Consider the following 16,059-nt stretch of genomic DNA (forward strand, 5'->3'; position numbering starts at 1 on the left):
AATCCCTCCTGCCAGAACCCCCCATCCATGCAAAGATCGCCGGCAGGAGGGATGCCCAGTTCCTTCTGCCGGAACCTCCCCTCCCCCACCAAGCATCATCAGCAGGAGGGATGCACAATCCCTCCTGCTGGAATCCCCCACATTGTCGGCAGGAGGGATGCCTAGTCCCTCCTGCTGGACCCCCACCCCGAAAAATAGCACCTCCCTAGGCTCATGGAGGCACCTACAATATAGGTGGCCTGCCCAGAGTGATTTTTTAAAAAATGTGTGTCTAAATTGGTGGTTATAAAGCAGTAAGCCGCAAAATTGGGACACTGTGTATAGAATTTGCCCCTTAATAACTAAATGGATAACAGTAAAACATACATATTTAAATACACACAAATATAGCAGAAACAGTATCATACAAACCCTTTTCCATAAAAAGAATATGCTTACAAAGCTCTAAAATAGCTTTCACAATAGTAAGTTAATAAAAAGCCTTAACACATAAAAAGGTTTTTAATTGCTTTTTAAAAGACATTTTGTCCCTAAATAATCTCAGATATCCTGACAGTGGGTTCCACAAATGTGGATCCGCTACTGAGATTGCTGATATTGATTGCTAACAGCCTTTATAGAATCTTTTGTATTTGATAGATTTCAGTGTTCTAAGGGTGTTTTTGTTTTATTTTCTTGTGTACGAAGTAATTACTTCTATATTATACACTGCATTATTGTCACCATTTCATAAACAGTTTTGTGATATGTTTTCTATGTTATTTGGTCTCAGTTCCCTTAGGCCTGATAATATAACTGGTATGGTGTTTTTGAGATTTTGGACTAAGTGTAATCCCAGTAAGCTTTTGATGGTCATCAGCCATAAGCTTGTGAGAAGCAACCATTGCATCTTGAAGTAGATTAGAATGAAGGTGTCTGTGTAAGTGTGTTGTAGTATTTGAGAATTAGGCAGTCTGAAATTTCTGTATTAAACTCATCATTGTTTGTTTATTTTCTCATGGAAGTTTTTGTGGTTGTGGTTTCCTGGTGTATTGTTTATGCTTCTCTATGTTGTGTGGGGGATTGGGAATTGTTTAGGCAGGGGATGCTGTGATAACTAGGAGTACCGGTAGTGTAGTATAAGATTACTCAGATTGTGCATCATAATTTTCAGTCCTTCATAGTTCATCAGTCCTTCTTGGTCTGCACAAAGGGCTCTTTGGCGTGTCCCACCGGCAGAAGAAACCCACCTGGCCTTCATCCATTCTAAAGGCTTGGAGCATGTCCTCCCATATTGGGTAGGCGAGACTTGAGCAGAGATCGACTCCGGTGAGGTAAGGAGGTACCAGCATGCAGACATCCTCCATACCCTGCTGGAAACACTGGCCAGAGAAGTGAGACAGAGAGCTTCCCGCTGTTGGCCCTTTAAAGGGCTTGGAGCATGTCCTCCCATGTTGGGTAGGCGGAGCTTGAGTAGAGATCGATTCTGATGGGATAAGGAAGGACCGTTATGCAGACTTCCTCTTTACCCTCCTGGAAACGCTAACCAGAGAGAATCTGAGGGTTCTTCTGGTGTTTCACTCATGTGCTTCTTTCCTTTATCTGTAAAATTAGGGAACTGAAATTCATATCACTTGCTCAGACCTTCCTGTAGCAATATTCTTCTTTCCTCCAGTGTTTGGTGAACTCTCTTGATATACCCACTTGATTTAAATATAGGGTTTGCAGTAGGATTGCAGTTATGTTTCATCGTAGCTCTTGACATGATTTCTAATAAAGCCTTCCCTGTATTGTAGGAAAATAGAAATGATGCCAAAAGGGCAGATGGTTTCTCTTTGATAAAAACAGATTGACATGGAAGAAAAGCATCAGTATGGAAGGTGGGTTCTGAGGGGGTTGAGGTGGGGGTGGGAGATAATCAAAGCACACAAATTTGCAGTGTTTGCATCGTCCAAAACAAGTTTCAAATGACAGTATGGCTCAGTTGCTCATTATCACAGCTTGCAAATTTCTTGGCTCCTTTTGGGTCATATCTGTTGGCCTCCTTCCTCTTAAAATATTGTATTATTTTAAAGTTTTCCCATTTTTATAAAAAATTAAAATGGTGCATAGTTTTTAGTATAGCCATGTTTCTTATGTATAAAATGTTTATTCTTAAAGCCTGTTCTTTGGTTATTGATGTTTTGCTTGTATTTTTTATTTATCACTTTGTGGACTTTTGATGAAGGTCTGCCCCAGAGCTCTCAAGCTGATTTTATTTAATCTTCTATACTGTTCTCCCAAGGGAGCTTAGAATGGTTTTTATGAATTCATTCAGGTACTCAAACATTTTTCCCTTTCTGTCCCAATGGACTCACAATCTATCTAATGTAGCTGAGGCAATGGGGGGGGGGGGGGGGATTGGGTGACTTGCCCAGGGTCATGAGGAGCAGTGTGGGCTTGAACCCACAGCCTGAGGATGCTGAGGCTGTAGCTTTAATCACTGCACCACACTCCCCCCTCCCCTTACAGCAGTGGCTCCTAAAACTGTCCTGGAAACCTCCAGTCAGCCAGGTTTCAGGAAATACAGTGAACGTCCATGAGGTAGATTGGCATTCACTGCATTCACTATATGTAGATATTCAGAATATCTGACTGAGTAGTGGTTCTTCAGGACAGATAAGGAATTCAGTTACTTAGATGAGCTTTCTGAATTGGAAAAAAACTGATATATCTTCCTGAGTGAAATCTAAGAGAATGAAAAAGGAAATCTTTAAGGAGGAACTTAGAAGAAAAATACTTTTATTTCAGATTTTTTCCCTCAGTTCATTCTGAAATCTTTTCACTTTTTGAAAATTTTTCAGTTCATTTCAGGAATTAGATTTACTAACAATTTTTAACATGTTAGAACTTTTTTAATTTTTTCCATAGAATTTTATTTTGCATATTCAATACAACATGTTAGAACTTTTGAATAGATGCAAATTGATTGCACACGTGGTAATTCATAAGTTAATGAGCAGTAAATTGATTCTTCATGTACTAATTTTTTAAAGGGGGGGATTTTTTACTATAGCAACTTGCCCTGGATAAGGGCGGGGTATAAATAAAACAAACAAACAAAGTACAGTAGGTTTTGCATTACAGCATGTTTAACGCAAGAATTAATGTGAACTAACTGTGGCATACTAAAGAGGATTCGGGGGGGGGGGGGGGTGGCGGTCCGTCCTGGGTGTGGTCTTGCTCGAGACTGAAGGTGCTGCAAAACCTCTAATGTATTTAAATGACCTCATACCAACAACCCAATTGCTGTATATAATATGGGGTTCATAATAAAAAAAAAAAAATCTAAAAAGTGTCCTAAATGGCTACTTGGACGATCAAAAAGCCTGATCGTTCAAGTACCCATAACCAAAGCTGGTTTTTAGACGTATCTAAAAACAGCTTAGGCATTTCCCCTGCCTCTAAACGCACAGAGAGAAAATAGGCGTGTTTAGAGGAGGGGAAAGGGCGGGCAGTGGGCAGGAGGTGGGCCGACCTACACCTAGGCATACAACAGGTATAACCAAAACATTTCACAGGTTGCCTAGTCAGCACTTAGACCTTTTTGACTTAGCCCTCTTGCCCCGATATCGTCGGGGGGTTCGCGGTTCAACGGGGCAAGAGGGCTTGGGCTCTCTATTGCCCCGATGTTGTCGGGGGGGGGGGAGGGTTTTGCGGTTCGACATGTCAGGATGGCTTGGGCACCCTCCTGCCTGGATTGTTGTGGGGGGAGGATTGTGTAACCGGTGTTGTTTTTGACAGACACCGATTACAGAATCCAGCTTTTAGGCGAAGGACTGGCTCCTCCTTCGCCTAAAAGCCCTTCTGTTGGACGTTTGGGGCTTAGGCGTTTTTTTGGTTCATTATGGCCAAAAAGTGTAGACATCGTGGGGGTGTACTTGTAGATGTAGTGGTGATCTGGGCGTTTAGTAGAGGCAGGCCATAATCAAAACAAGGACGTTTGTTTTGGTTATGGACACTTTCCCTGCTTCTGCTTTGAACGTTTAAGGACTTAGGCCAAAAGGGAACTTAGAAGGTTTTTTTGATTATGCCCCTCCATACATTTAATAAGAATAAATGAGATAGCTTACATAGATAAAATATATCCAAGTAGGATATAGTAACAGCAGTTAGGCATACAGAGGAGCTTACACAGAAGGCCATCCCTCTGAGATGCTCAGTCCATCTACCTTTTAGAAGCTACACTGGACCTTTTATAACCAAGCTTAGGAGCCTGGTTACAGAGTCCTGCATAGCTACTAATTACATACTTAATTTCTATTGGATTGTCACACTTTGCCATATTTAATGATTGGATGATATACATCACTGCAGTTCAGTCATAATGATACTTGGTGTCACTTGATGTCACTTGGTGTTACTTGATGACTTCTCTATTTTCCCTGACAATGCATTATTAATACCAAGGTCAATGATCCCTAAGAATGAGCCCCCCTCCCTCTTAACCTTGATGGTAGTCAGCAGTTTCACCTGCAATAGATGTCATCTTGCCCATGTCATCTTGACCTGGAGTTATGGCCTTTCTTGTAACCCAAGCATTTCGTGGAAAGATTCAGAATAGAATATCTATCACTTGTCACAGTCAGCAGATAAGTGTCAGCTTCTAGGGCAAAGATGAAGTACTTTTGCAAACATATTATTTGTGCTGACAGGGAGCGATATTCTGTATGATTGAATGTTGGGATCACTTGTTGAAGGCACTATTGGAGGGGTAGGGTAATTCAGAAGAGGAGGAGGAGTGTCGCTGCACCCTGACCAGTTGGCTAATGTATGCTACCAACTTCATGGTATTACAGCTGCACTTTCCAGTTCATCTTCAGATGGCAGTAAATTTGGCTGAGCTATAGACTGTCATAGCAACTAACGTGTTATTGACCCATGCACTATCTGTCACAACCAGCCACACCTCCGCCCAACCATGTCATGTCCAGATCCCATCCACTCCTGTGTTAGGCAGCTAATGTGGAATTTTTACCACTTGGGCCTGCGTCACTGTCTACTGCATGGTAAACACTATCCTCCTTCCCCCCTTTCATGAAGCTGCATTAGGTTTTTTTTTACCGCCAGCCATGGCAGTAAAAACTCTGATGTTCATAGGAATTCTATGAGTGTTGGATTTTTTACCGCTGTGGCCGTCGATAAAAAAAGTCTAACGCATCTTCATAAAAGTGGGGTATGTTAACTGCTAAATGCAGCTTAGTAAGAGGTCCCTAAATGCATGACATTGATTCATGGATTTTTATTTATATTTTAATTGAATTCCATTTATGCAGAACAATAAAGGAAAAAGTAGTAGTGAGATTATCAAATAGTATTTTGTAACCTTGAGTCAGTCTTGGTGTATAACCTTTCAAATCACATAGCAATACTGACATGACAGAAATAATTTATCAAACCCATCGTTTGAACCTGATTATTTTATTTTAACTGTCTACTGGTAAATTGAAACAAATTCTTCTAGAACTGCTTCAAATAGTTCAAACTTTGCATGTATTACAGTTATTGAAGACATTGTAAGGCTGGAAGCAACTTCTCAATGTCCCTGACTTCTGATTGGCTAGATCCATTCCATTTTAATACATGACAGGGATTCTAAAAGAATATTAATGTTGTCCCTCCCTATCTTCTGTGCTTTTCTGTCCCCTAGGTCAGATGATATGGATGGAGCCTTTACAGTGCATGCTGTATCTTTGTTCCCCCTTGCTGCGCACTTTACATGAACTTGAGGAGAGGCAGATGCATATCTCGGACATCGCTCCTCATGATGTTACAAGGGATCTGATTCTCCTTAACCAGCAGAGGCTGGCTGAGATGGAGTTGTCCAATCAACTAGAAAGGAAGAAAGAAGAACTGCGGATTTTGTCAAAGCATTTGGAGGAAGAAAAGAAGAAGACCGAAGCTCTGCTCTATGCTATGCTGCCAAAGCATGTGGCCAACCAGCTCAAAGAAGGGAAAAGAGTTGAGGCAGGTGAATAACTTTAAGACCTTAGAATCTTTTTTCTGCCTTCCAGTACAACCCTATAGCACAGTTTCCTTTTCTAGCACAGTTGAACCTTTTTCCCTCCCTCTAGCATAGTGTCCTCCTAATTTTGTTGAGCCGCGGCACAGTAAACATAGTGGCCTTGGCTCAAGGCATCTGTAAATGGGCTCATGTTGACGCAATGATGTCATGCACATGTGTGACATCATCATGTCAATGTCGACACATGCGCAAAGGTCCTCCAGACAGGCTCTGAACTGCCAGTGAGGGGTACTGCCAGGGAAAGACGCATGGCGAGGTGTGGCGCTGGCGCCTCTCTTCCTCCCCAGCGTCTCGCGGCACACCTCAAATCTCAGGAGGCACACAGTTTGTGACACACTACTCTGGCAAATCCCCCAATAACCTACAGAACTTTTCCTTTTGATACAAGGTTTGGTCCGAGGCCCATTGGTGGTGGCAACAGGCTCTAAATTGAGACAGGCTAGGGAGAGAGCACGCATGCATTCCATTCCAGGCATACTAGCCAATTTTTTGAAATAATTGGGGGTGCTCGGCTCATCACAAATTACCAAATCCATATAAAGGAAATTAAAGCATGGTGGGTTGTGAACATAACTGGCCAGGCTGTTTTTAAATGAAGAGCACACCAGGCAGTGCCACACATCAGGAGGACTTATGGGTAAAAGAAATGCTAGCGGTAGCACCAGTTTCTCTTCCTCACCAACTCATCACCACACCCTACTATCCTATTCCCAGCCCATCTATACTATACTCGTGCTTCCATCCCACCCTAGTCTATCTATACAACCCACATTATCCCTCACCCAGTCAGTCCTCAATAGTCCAATTCCCTAACAAACCCGTGCACACGATATACTTTCTTTTCTCTTAGACCATCTGTACTTCTTTCTCAGTCCATCCTTGCCTTAATATCTTCTTCCACCTTCTTCTGTTTTTCCCTCACGTCTTTCTCCAATGCAGCTTGACTTCTGTTTTGGAGTAAGATGCTTAATATCCTCCCCCCCTATACCTACTCCACTCCCCTGTTCTATACTTTTCTGCTCTGAACTTCCTACTGACCTGACATGCCTTGCCCCCTTCTAATTCCTTCATTCATTAGGTTCCCTCTCACTCTGCTTTGGACTGTACCCCTCCCCTGTAGGCAAAGCTCACCCATCTCTTGTACTTTCTAAGCAGATTCATTGCACATTTTCAAAATTTATATCCTCACCCTTCCTGACAAGGAACATATTCCTACCCCCCTTCCAAAAACCCCATACACAATTGATATCTAGAAATCACAGACTAAAATTCAATAGCAGATCCACATCCAGAAAGGCCCCCCCTGAGCTCGTCCATCACCTGCATTCACAAACTTCAGAAGCTCAGCAATCAGTTGCTTCACAACCCCTAGGGCCAAATTTGCATGCGGTGCTTCCCAAAGATCACATGCTAAGAAAGAAATCAGTGGTATAGCGAGGGTGAGAGGTACCCGAGGCAGTGGTACCCCTCCACCACCCTCATCTCCACCCACACTCCCACCTGCCGCGCGTGTCCCCCTGCTCCTTCCCTGATTCCGCCTGCTGTGCAGTGATTTCTTCCAGGCTTTTCAAAACCCGGACAAAGTGCCGGGTTTTGAAAAGCCATCCTTTTGAGAACATGTCCAGGGAAATCCGGACGTCTAGTAACCCTATACAGCACCCACAAAGCTGATGCCTATGACTCCAGGTCCTCTGGTGCTCCATTCTTTTCAGGTTTCTGTTAATAGAAAAGGCCTTGAAAGCAGGGCAATTGAGGAGCAGGGTGTATTAAAATCATCTACTTCAATGTGAAAATTGGGGCTTTCTATCATGGTTTATTGGTTTTAACCAAACATCAAGAGTCCTAATAATACCTAAAACACCAGGAAAAACCCTAGAAGCTGTAAACAAAGGCATTGCTATTCTGAATGAAGCAATGTAGCACTTAGGTCCTGATTCTATAAATTATGCCTAGCTCCTAGGCGCAGTTGAGCACAAATGTTATTCACCCACTTGGTACCATTTATAGATTTACACCTAGCAGCGCCTAAGTGCTCTTAGGTACCGGTAGGCGTTAAAACCGTAGGCACACTGCCATTTAGGCCAGGGTTTTCTTGGCCTAAGTGAATGCACCTAAGGAAGGCACCTACCATCGTCTAAGTGAAACCATGTCCAAAATCCACCCCAAATCCTTTCCTAACCATGCCTACGTGCCAGTGCCTCAGTGGAGACCCCTACATCGAACTGGTTGTTAGGCGCTTACAGGCTAATTCATTATTTAAATGTTTTTTAAAATTTTGTGTTAATGGCACTTTCAATTGTCAGTGCTGATTAAGTCAATTAAAAAAATTAAGTTATGCGCTTAGATTGGCTAGGCGTCTTTTATAAAATCAGGGCCTTAATGCATGGTTAACATACAGACACAGGGTACTGTGTTAAAGGGTTGTGCAGTAGTTTGCCTATTTCTATGTTTTAAACTGTATGTTACCAAATCTTTCAGAACTTTTGGTCGGGGGACGTGGCATGGGAAGAGAGTGGGCATGGAAGCAGCCAGCTAGTGTTTTATCATTTGTTAACTGGACGATACACTTATATCTTCATAAATAGTAGGCACTAAGGCCCAGTTTAGAGAATGGTAAAAACCAGGAAGGTAGAGTAAAATCTCCCCAAAGTAGCTTCTATATAGAAGTGGTTTTATATAAACCTACCGGCCAGTTTAGAGAATGACATGGTGACCCTTTCCCGTGACTAACCGGGGGTGACTGCAGAAAAACCGCAGGAACGAGTAAAATTTATATCTGTTCACTGCCGACATGGGGGCAAACCTTTTCACTGCTCCATGGAGCAGTAAAAAGCTTTGTTCTCACGGGGAACCCCACCAACCACAGCTCCCAGATTTCCCACCATTGCAGGTATGGCAGTTCCAGACCCTCCCCGTGTAAGTCTGGCGGCTCCAGCCCAGCCCCCCATCGCTCGTGGGTCCAGCAGCTCCAGCCTACCCACCCCCTGCTTGTGGGTCCGGGGCTCGATCTCACCCCCCTCGCTCATGGGTCCAGCAGCTACAGCTAGCTTCCTTGCCTGTTCTATATCACTCAGGATTTTGTAGACTTCAGTCATATCTCGCCTCAGCCGTCTCTTTTCCAAGTTGAAGATTCCTAACCTCTTTAGCTTTTCCTCATATGAGAGGAGTTCCATCCCTTTTATCATCTCGGTTGCTCTTCTTTGAATCTTTTCTAATTCTTCTATATCTTTTTTGAGATACGGTGACCAGAACTGAACACAATACTCAATGCGGGTTCACACCATGGAGTGATACAGCGGCATCATAATATTCTTAGTCTTATTTACCATCCCTTTTCTAATACACTTCTCCCTCCGTATTCGCTGTGATAAGGGATTAACAGAACCACAAATACAGAAAAACTGTGAATAACTTTTTCATATGTTATTCGCTGTTTTCTATTAAAAACCATCGTGAATATGGTGAAACCGTGAATAACATGGTGGGAGATCTGGCCTGTTCCTGAACGAGAGGCAAAACACGGTGAAGAAAGTGCTGGGAATCAGCGATTTTCTCTGTAAACGCTTGGAATCAGCGATTTCTCTATGCAAGCTGATGTAATTTGGGGGAGGAGCCAGCAAGCAAAAAACCGTGAATAATCGAAACTGCGATTGCTGAAACCGCGAATACGGAGGGAGAAGTGTAATCCCTAGCATCCTGTTTGGTCGCCACCGCACATTAAACGGAAGGTTTCAGCGTATTGTCTATGATGACACCTAGATCATTTTATCTGGTGCAGACTCCTAAGGTGGACCGTAGCATCTGGAAACTATGATTTGGATTATTCTTTCCAATGCCCATCACTTTGCATTTGTCCATGTTAAAATTTCATCTACCATTTGGATGCCAGTCTTCCAGTCTCCTAAGGTCTGTAATGGCAGTTGTGCGCACAAATGCTCTATAGTATTCATGCTTAGAATGCATCATCCTGGTGCCTACATTTCATCAACCTTTTGAAAATTTACCCCTTTCAGTTCTAAAATCCTTCATGAATATCTGACACCATCAAAAATGCAGCAGACAACGATGTGATAAATTGAACCACCCTACAGTGGAGGCTGTGCGTGATCTGAGAGCCAACAAACGCCCCCTCCCCTTTCCCCCACAGAAAAACATGACAGAACTGCAGAAAACTGAAAATGTTGTGATTATCTGGGACACTCTCATTTAAACCAATAACAAACTGCTAGGAAACCAGGCTAGTGATAACGGAGGAAAACACAAAAGCAGCAGTAGTAGACATTTCCATATCTAGTGCTTATTTTGTGAAGAACATCAAATAAGAGGGTTTGGATTTAGCTCACACCTTTTCAATAGAAATCAAGGCAAGAAATGAAATCAGGGACCATGAAAATAAATATAAGTATAAAGATAAATAGTACAATCTATATTGGGCAACCCTGGAAGGATTAACAAGGAGCTCCAAGCACCTTTTGATATTTTATTTTTTAATTATTTTTGATATACCATGGGGCTCATTTTCAAAGCCCTTAGACACACAAGGTACCATAGTCTCTAAGTCACACATGTCAAACACAAGACCCGGGGCTGAATCCAGCTCACCTGGCCATTTTATGTGGCCCACGGTGACTGTGCCACATCTAAGCGCCTGACTATGCAGCCCCAGTCCCAGTGGTGCTCCAACCACCTGAATGCGCTGCCCCAATACCAGCGATGTTCCAAGCTCCTCACCATGCTGCCTCAGTGCCCATTTGCAGGCAGAAGGACCCAGTCCCAGTGTAAAAGCTAGGTTGGAGCAGGGCGCGCCACAGGTGTCTGAGGGTGAGGAAGGATCTATACTTTTACCAAGACCAAGCCTGTGCCTTAGCCTGTGTTTTAGATTTCGACCCCTTATTTGATTCAGTTTGACACCCCTGCTCTAAATGCTTTGATAATGAGCCTCCATCTTTCTGTGGTACTACAGGTTCTTTCTCTATCCGTAGTGAACTCCTCTGTGGCACCATGTACTTACTAATACAAGCAGTGGCCATATACAGTATTTGAGAAATATGGATCACATAACATATCCTAGTTCAGGGATTCTCCTTAAGCCCCTAGAGCAGGGATGTCAAAGTGTCTCCTCGAGGGCCGCAATCCAGTTGGGTTTTTGGGAATTTCCCCAATGAATATGCATGAGATCTATTTGCATGCACTGTTTTCATTGTATGCTAATAGATCTTATGCATATTCATTGGGGAAATCCTGAAAACCTGACTGGATTGCGGCCCTCGAGGATGGATTGTAACACCCCTGCCCTAGAGGAAAGGAGGGACAGGGGAGATATGATTCAGACATTCAAATACTTGAAAGTTATTAACGTAGAACAAAATATTTTCCAGAGAAAGGAAAATGGTAAAACCAGAGGTTGAGGGGTCATAGACTCAAGGAAAATGTTAGGAAATTCTTCTTTACGGAGATGGTGGTTGAAGCCTGGAATGCGCTCCCGAGGAAGGTGGTGGAGAGGAAAATAGTGACAGAGTTCAAAAAAGCACAAACACAAAGGATCTCTCTAATCAGAAAATAATGGTATATAACGAAGAACTAATGCCAATTCTTCATGGGGAAGACTTGCACGGTCTGTGTCCCGTATATGGCCATGTAGTTGAGGATGGGCTGGGATGGTTTAGATGAGCTGGAGTGAGTTTTGATGGAGACTCCAGTAGATGCACAGTACCGGGCAGAGCTCTGGGTTTCTGACCAAGAAATATCTAAGAAAAATGACAATTTAAATTAAAGCATTAAATTATAGAGTGTATATTTAGGCAGACTGGTTGGACCATTCAGGTCTTTATCTGCCGTCATTTACTGTTACTATGTTATTGGTATACTAGTTTTTTAGCCTGTTACATTAACGGGTGCTAGAATAGATGTGTAGACTTAGGCATTTCTTTCTCTCTTTCTGTATGTGTCTTTCTTTCTTTCTCCCTGCCCCCCTTTCTTTCTGTCTCTCCCCCCTGTCCAGCAGTAGCCCTTCTCTCTTCCTTTTACCTCACCTCTGTCCAGCAGCACCCCTTTCCTGCTCCCCCTGTCCAGCAGTAGCCCTTTTCTCTTCCGTTTACCTCCCCCTGTCCAGCAGTACATTAACGGGTGCTAGAATATATGTGTGTGTGTCTGTTTTTATTTCTTTCTCTCTCTCTCTCCTTAGCCGCTTTCTTTCTTTCTATCTTTCTTTTTCCTTGGCTGTCCATCAACACCCCTTGCCTGCTCCCTCGTCCATTCTCCCTTCCTTTTACCTCCCCTGTGTCCACCACCACCCCTTCACTGCTCTCCTTATGCTGCAGCAGCCCTTTTCCCTTTGTTTTACCTCCCCCCTGTCCAGCAGCACCTCTTTCCTTCTCCACCTGTCCAACATTAGGCCTCCGTTCCTTTTTCTTCAGCTCCCCCTGCCCATCAGCACCTCTTTCCTTCTCCCCCTGTCCAGCAGTAGGTGACCCTTCCTTTTTCTCCCCCCCCTCCTTCTTATCCCTATGATACACTTACCTTGCTCTGCCCCTGATCAGAGGTTCCCGACAGCCGCCCAGTTGCACCCATTGGAAAAGTTCCCTCTGCCGCATCCCGCACCCCTCCTGACACGACTCTCGCTGTCTTTCTTTCTGTCTGTCTCTGTCCCTGGTCCCCTTTGTCTTTCTGTGTATCTCCCTGCCCCTGTGTCTTTCTTCTTTTCTTTCTATCTCCCTTCCTCCCTCTGTCTGTCCATCCGAAGCAGCATTCCCTCCCCCTCCATTTCCCTCCCCCCACACCAGTTCCCTGTACAGCAGCATTAGCGTTTCCTCTATCCCCCTTTCCCTTCCTGCGGGCCCGACTACACATGGCGATTCAAGCAGCGTGTGCAGCAGTCTTCACACGCTGCTTCGGGTCCTTCTACTGGCCTGATTTACTCTGGCACGTCCCTGATGACATCATCAGAGACGCGGCAGAGCAAATCAGGGCAGTAGAAGGCCCCGAAGCAGCGTGTGAAGACTGCTGCACACGCTGCTTAAATCGCCGGGTAGGTAGTCGGGCCCGCGGGAAGGGAAGGGGGGCAGCAAAGGACTCGGGTCATTTTAAGAGCCGATGCGGAAAGTTGCTGGATTCCTCAGTGGAGGCGCTGAGCGGTGGAGGCGATCCCTCTCCTCCGAGACACCCCCCGCCCGCCCGCTCGCTTGCCCGCCCACCCGCTGGAGGAACATAGATCGGCGGCTGGCTGCGGTCCTGGCTTGTTGGTGAGCAGGGAAAGGCATGCATGCGCACTTGTCTTGCCTCACGTGAGGCCAGACCGTAAGCCACGCATGCGCACTTCCTAGCTGCAGCTCACGGAAAACGGACGCACGCATAGGAAGTGCGCATGCGCGGCTTACCGTTTTATTATATTAGATTAACAATTTCAGCTGAACACACATTACTAATTTTCTTTTTTTTTTCTTATAGGTGAATTTAAGGAATGCACTGTACTGTTTAGTGATGTTGTGACTTTTACCAATATCTGTGCCCAGTGTGAACCTATTCAAATAGTTTTCATGTTAAATTCCATGTATCTGAGGTTTGACAGATTAACTACAGTACACGATGTCTACAAGGTACTCATTTCTTCCTATGCACAAATTTTACATCTTTTTGGTTTTGCTTAACTAACTTGATGGGAACATTATTTTTATACCATGAAGGAGATATGGCTTAATGAATTAAGTACGGGTTACTGGTTGAATGGATTGTTCAACAAATTGGTTGGAAGTATAATTTACTGATTGGATCAGTGGTTCTGAAACCTGGTCTTAAAGGCACCCTGGCCAGTCAAGTTTTCAGGACATCCACAATGAATATTCATGCGATAGATTTGCATGCACTGCCTCCACTGCATGCAAATCTCTCTCATGAATATTCATTGTGGATATCCTGAAAACCTGACTGGCTGGGGTGCCTCCAAGACCAGGGGCTCCTTTTATCAAGCCGCGCTAGCGGGGTTAGTGCGTCGAACATTTCATCACGCGATAATCCCTGCGGCCGGCTAAAAAACTAATGCCTGCTCAATGCAGGCGTTAGCGGCTAGCGTGGCAGGCGGTTTAACGCACAGTATTACACATGTTAAACCCCTACCACAGCTTGATAAAAGGACCCCAAGGTTTGAGAACCACTGGATTGGATGTATAGTTTGATAGGGATATAGTTTAATGTTTGGAAGTATTATTTATAGTTGGGGTGTTGTTGAAGTGTGATTTCAAAGTTGTTTGTGTAATTTAATAATTAGAGTACTGCTTCGTGGTTGGCGATACAGCATACTGGTTAGAGATGTGTTTAATAATGGAGGTATAGTAACATGTTGGTAGAACCAAACTATGAATGCAAAGAAGCCCTGTGCTGTTGTTTTGAATTAGAGAATGACACGGGGAAAAATTCTGTCCCCGTCACTGCCCCGTCCCTGGACCACCATCCTCTGCACCGCCCCGTCCCTGCTGTCCCTTTCACGCCCCGTCCCCGTCTCTGCCGTCCCCTTCACCGCCCCGTCACCGCCCCGCTGTCTCTTTCACCGCCCCGGCCCCGGCCCCGTCTTCAGCGTCTTCTCCTCTCCATCCCCCCACCCCCAGCACCCTTCATGCGGTCCAGCAGATCCCTCCCACCGGCCAGCCATGCATTTCCCTCCTTTTCCCTTACCTTTTCCTCTTAAAATGGCGATTTCTATAAGGCTACGAGCTGTATTACAGCCGGAGCCTTGATGTCACGTCGGGTTGCCTGCTAGAAGTCTCCTCCGATGCAACCGGAAACAGGAAGTTGCGTCAGAGGAGACTTTTACCAGCAGGCAACGTAACGCGACTTCAAGGCTCCAGCTGTAATACAGCTCGTAGCCTTATAGAAATTGCCATTTTAAGAAGAAAAGGTAAGGGAAAAGGAGGGAGGGAGATATATGGACGGCCGGCGGGAGAGAGTGGGCTGCCGGTTCGAACGCTCGGTCACCGTGCATTCAAGATTGTTCATCGCCCCGTGCTACCATTCACCGCTCCACGGGACGGTGAATGGCCTTGTCCCCGAATTTGCGGTGACCATTTTTTTTGGTCACCGTTTTGGCGGGTTACCCGTGGCTAGCCGCGGGTAACCACCACCGTGTCATTCTCTATTTTGAATCTTTTCTGTTAGCAAAGGAGCCCTTTTATTAAAGTGCATTGAAAAATGGGGTTAATACATTGTAATGCAGGATTTTCCTGTGTGCTAAGCCCAGATTTAATGTGGCAGCTTTTGGGGGTGTTTTCTCAAATTTTTATTGCAGTTTGTGTGTTATTTTTATTAAATATCAAAAATCAATACAAAAAAATGGGATTTAATAGACTCTGCACTGGAGAAGAATTAGGGCTCCTTTTACAAAGGTGCGATAGCAGTTTTAGCACGCGCTAAAATGCCCCGCGCGCTAGCCGCTACTGCCTCCTTTTAAGCAGGTGGTAATTTTTCAGCTAGCACGTGCTAATCTGGTGCGTGCACTAAAAATGCTAGTGCACCCTTGTAAAAGGAGCTCTTAGATTCACTTCCTAATTAAAACCAAAATCATACTATCTATAATTTGTGAGCTTCATTTTTCTTTTCTTTAAAGGTGGAGACAATAGGAGATGCCTATATGGTGGTGGGAGGGGTTCCTGTGCCTGTATCTACTCACAGTGAGCGAGTCGCCAACTTTGCATTGGGAATGATTATAGCAGCAAAGCAAGTAAAGAATCCAATCACTGGAAATCCAATCCAGGTAAGCTAGCATTGATAAAGACAATGCTACTTGCTTTCTCATGTGCAAATCATTTCATTCTGAAGGTGAGATTAATATTCAAACTTTTCAAAGCTCCTCCCTACACTGAATTTAAGTTGCTGTGCAGATGGTCCTCAAAGCCCATTCAGGCACTATACCAAATATGTGGTGGTTAGATACAATGGCATAGCGAGGGTAGGAGGTACCCGGGGCAGTGGCACCCCCAAGCGTTCTCCTCTCTGCCCCCCCCACACCACCCCTGAACCTTCCACGT

General features: G+C 44.5%; 1 protein-coding gene across 1 annotated transcript in view; it reads left to right on the plus strand.

Moving 5' to 3' along the window:
- The window catches only part of LOC117366438 (guanylate cyclase soluble subunit beta-2-like), a 66,509-nt gene that overhangs the window by 34,951 nt on the left and 15,499 nt on the right, over positions 1-16,059 (plus strand). The window contains exons 10-12 of the mRNA XM_033957776.1: positions 5,669-5,989; positions 13,490-13,638; positions 15,639-15,785. Of these exons, the coding sequence (XP_033813667.1) occupies positions 5,669-5,989; positions 13,490-13,638; positions 15,639-15,785 (617 nt within the window). The remainder of the gene's footprint in view (positions 1-5,668; positions 5,990-13,489; positions 13,639-15,638; positions 15,786-16,059) is intronic.

This window comes from Geotrypetes seraphini, chromosome 9 (genome assembly GCF_902459505.1).
Source record: "Geotrypetes seraphini chromosome 9, aGeoSer1.1, whole genome shotgun sequence".
Classification (NCBI taxonomy): Eukaryota; Metazoa; Chordata; class Amphibia; order Gymnophiona; family Dermophiidae; genus Geotrypetes; species Geotrypetes seraphini.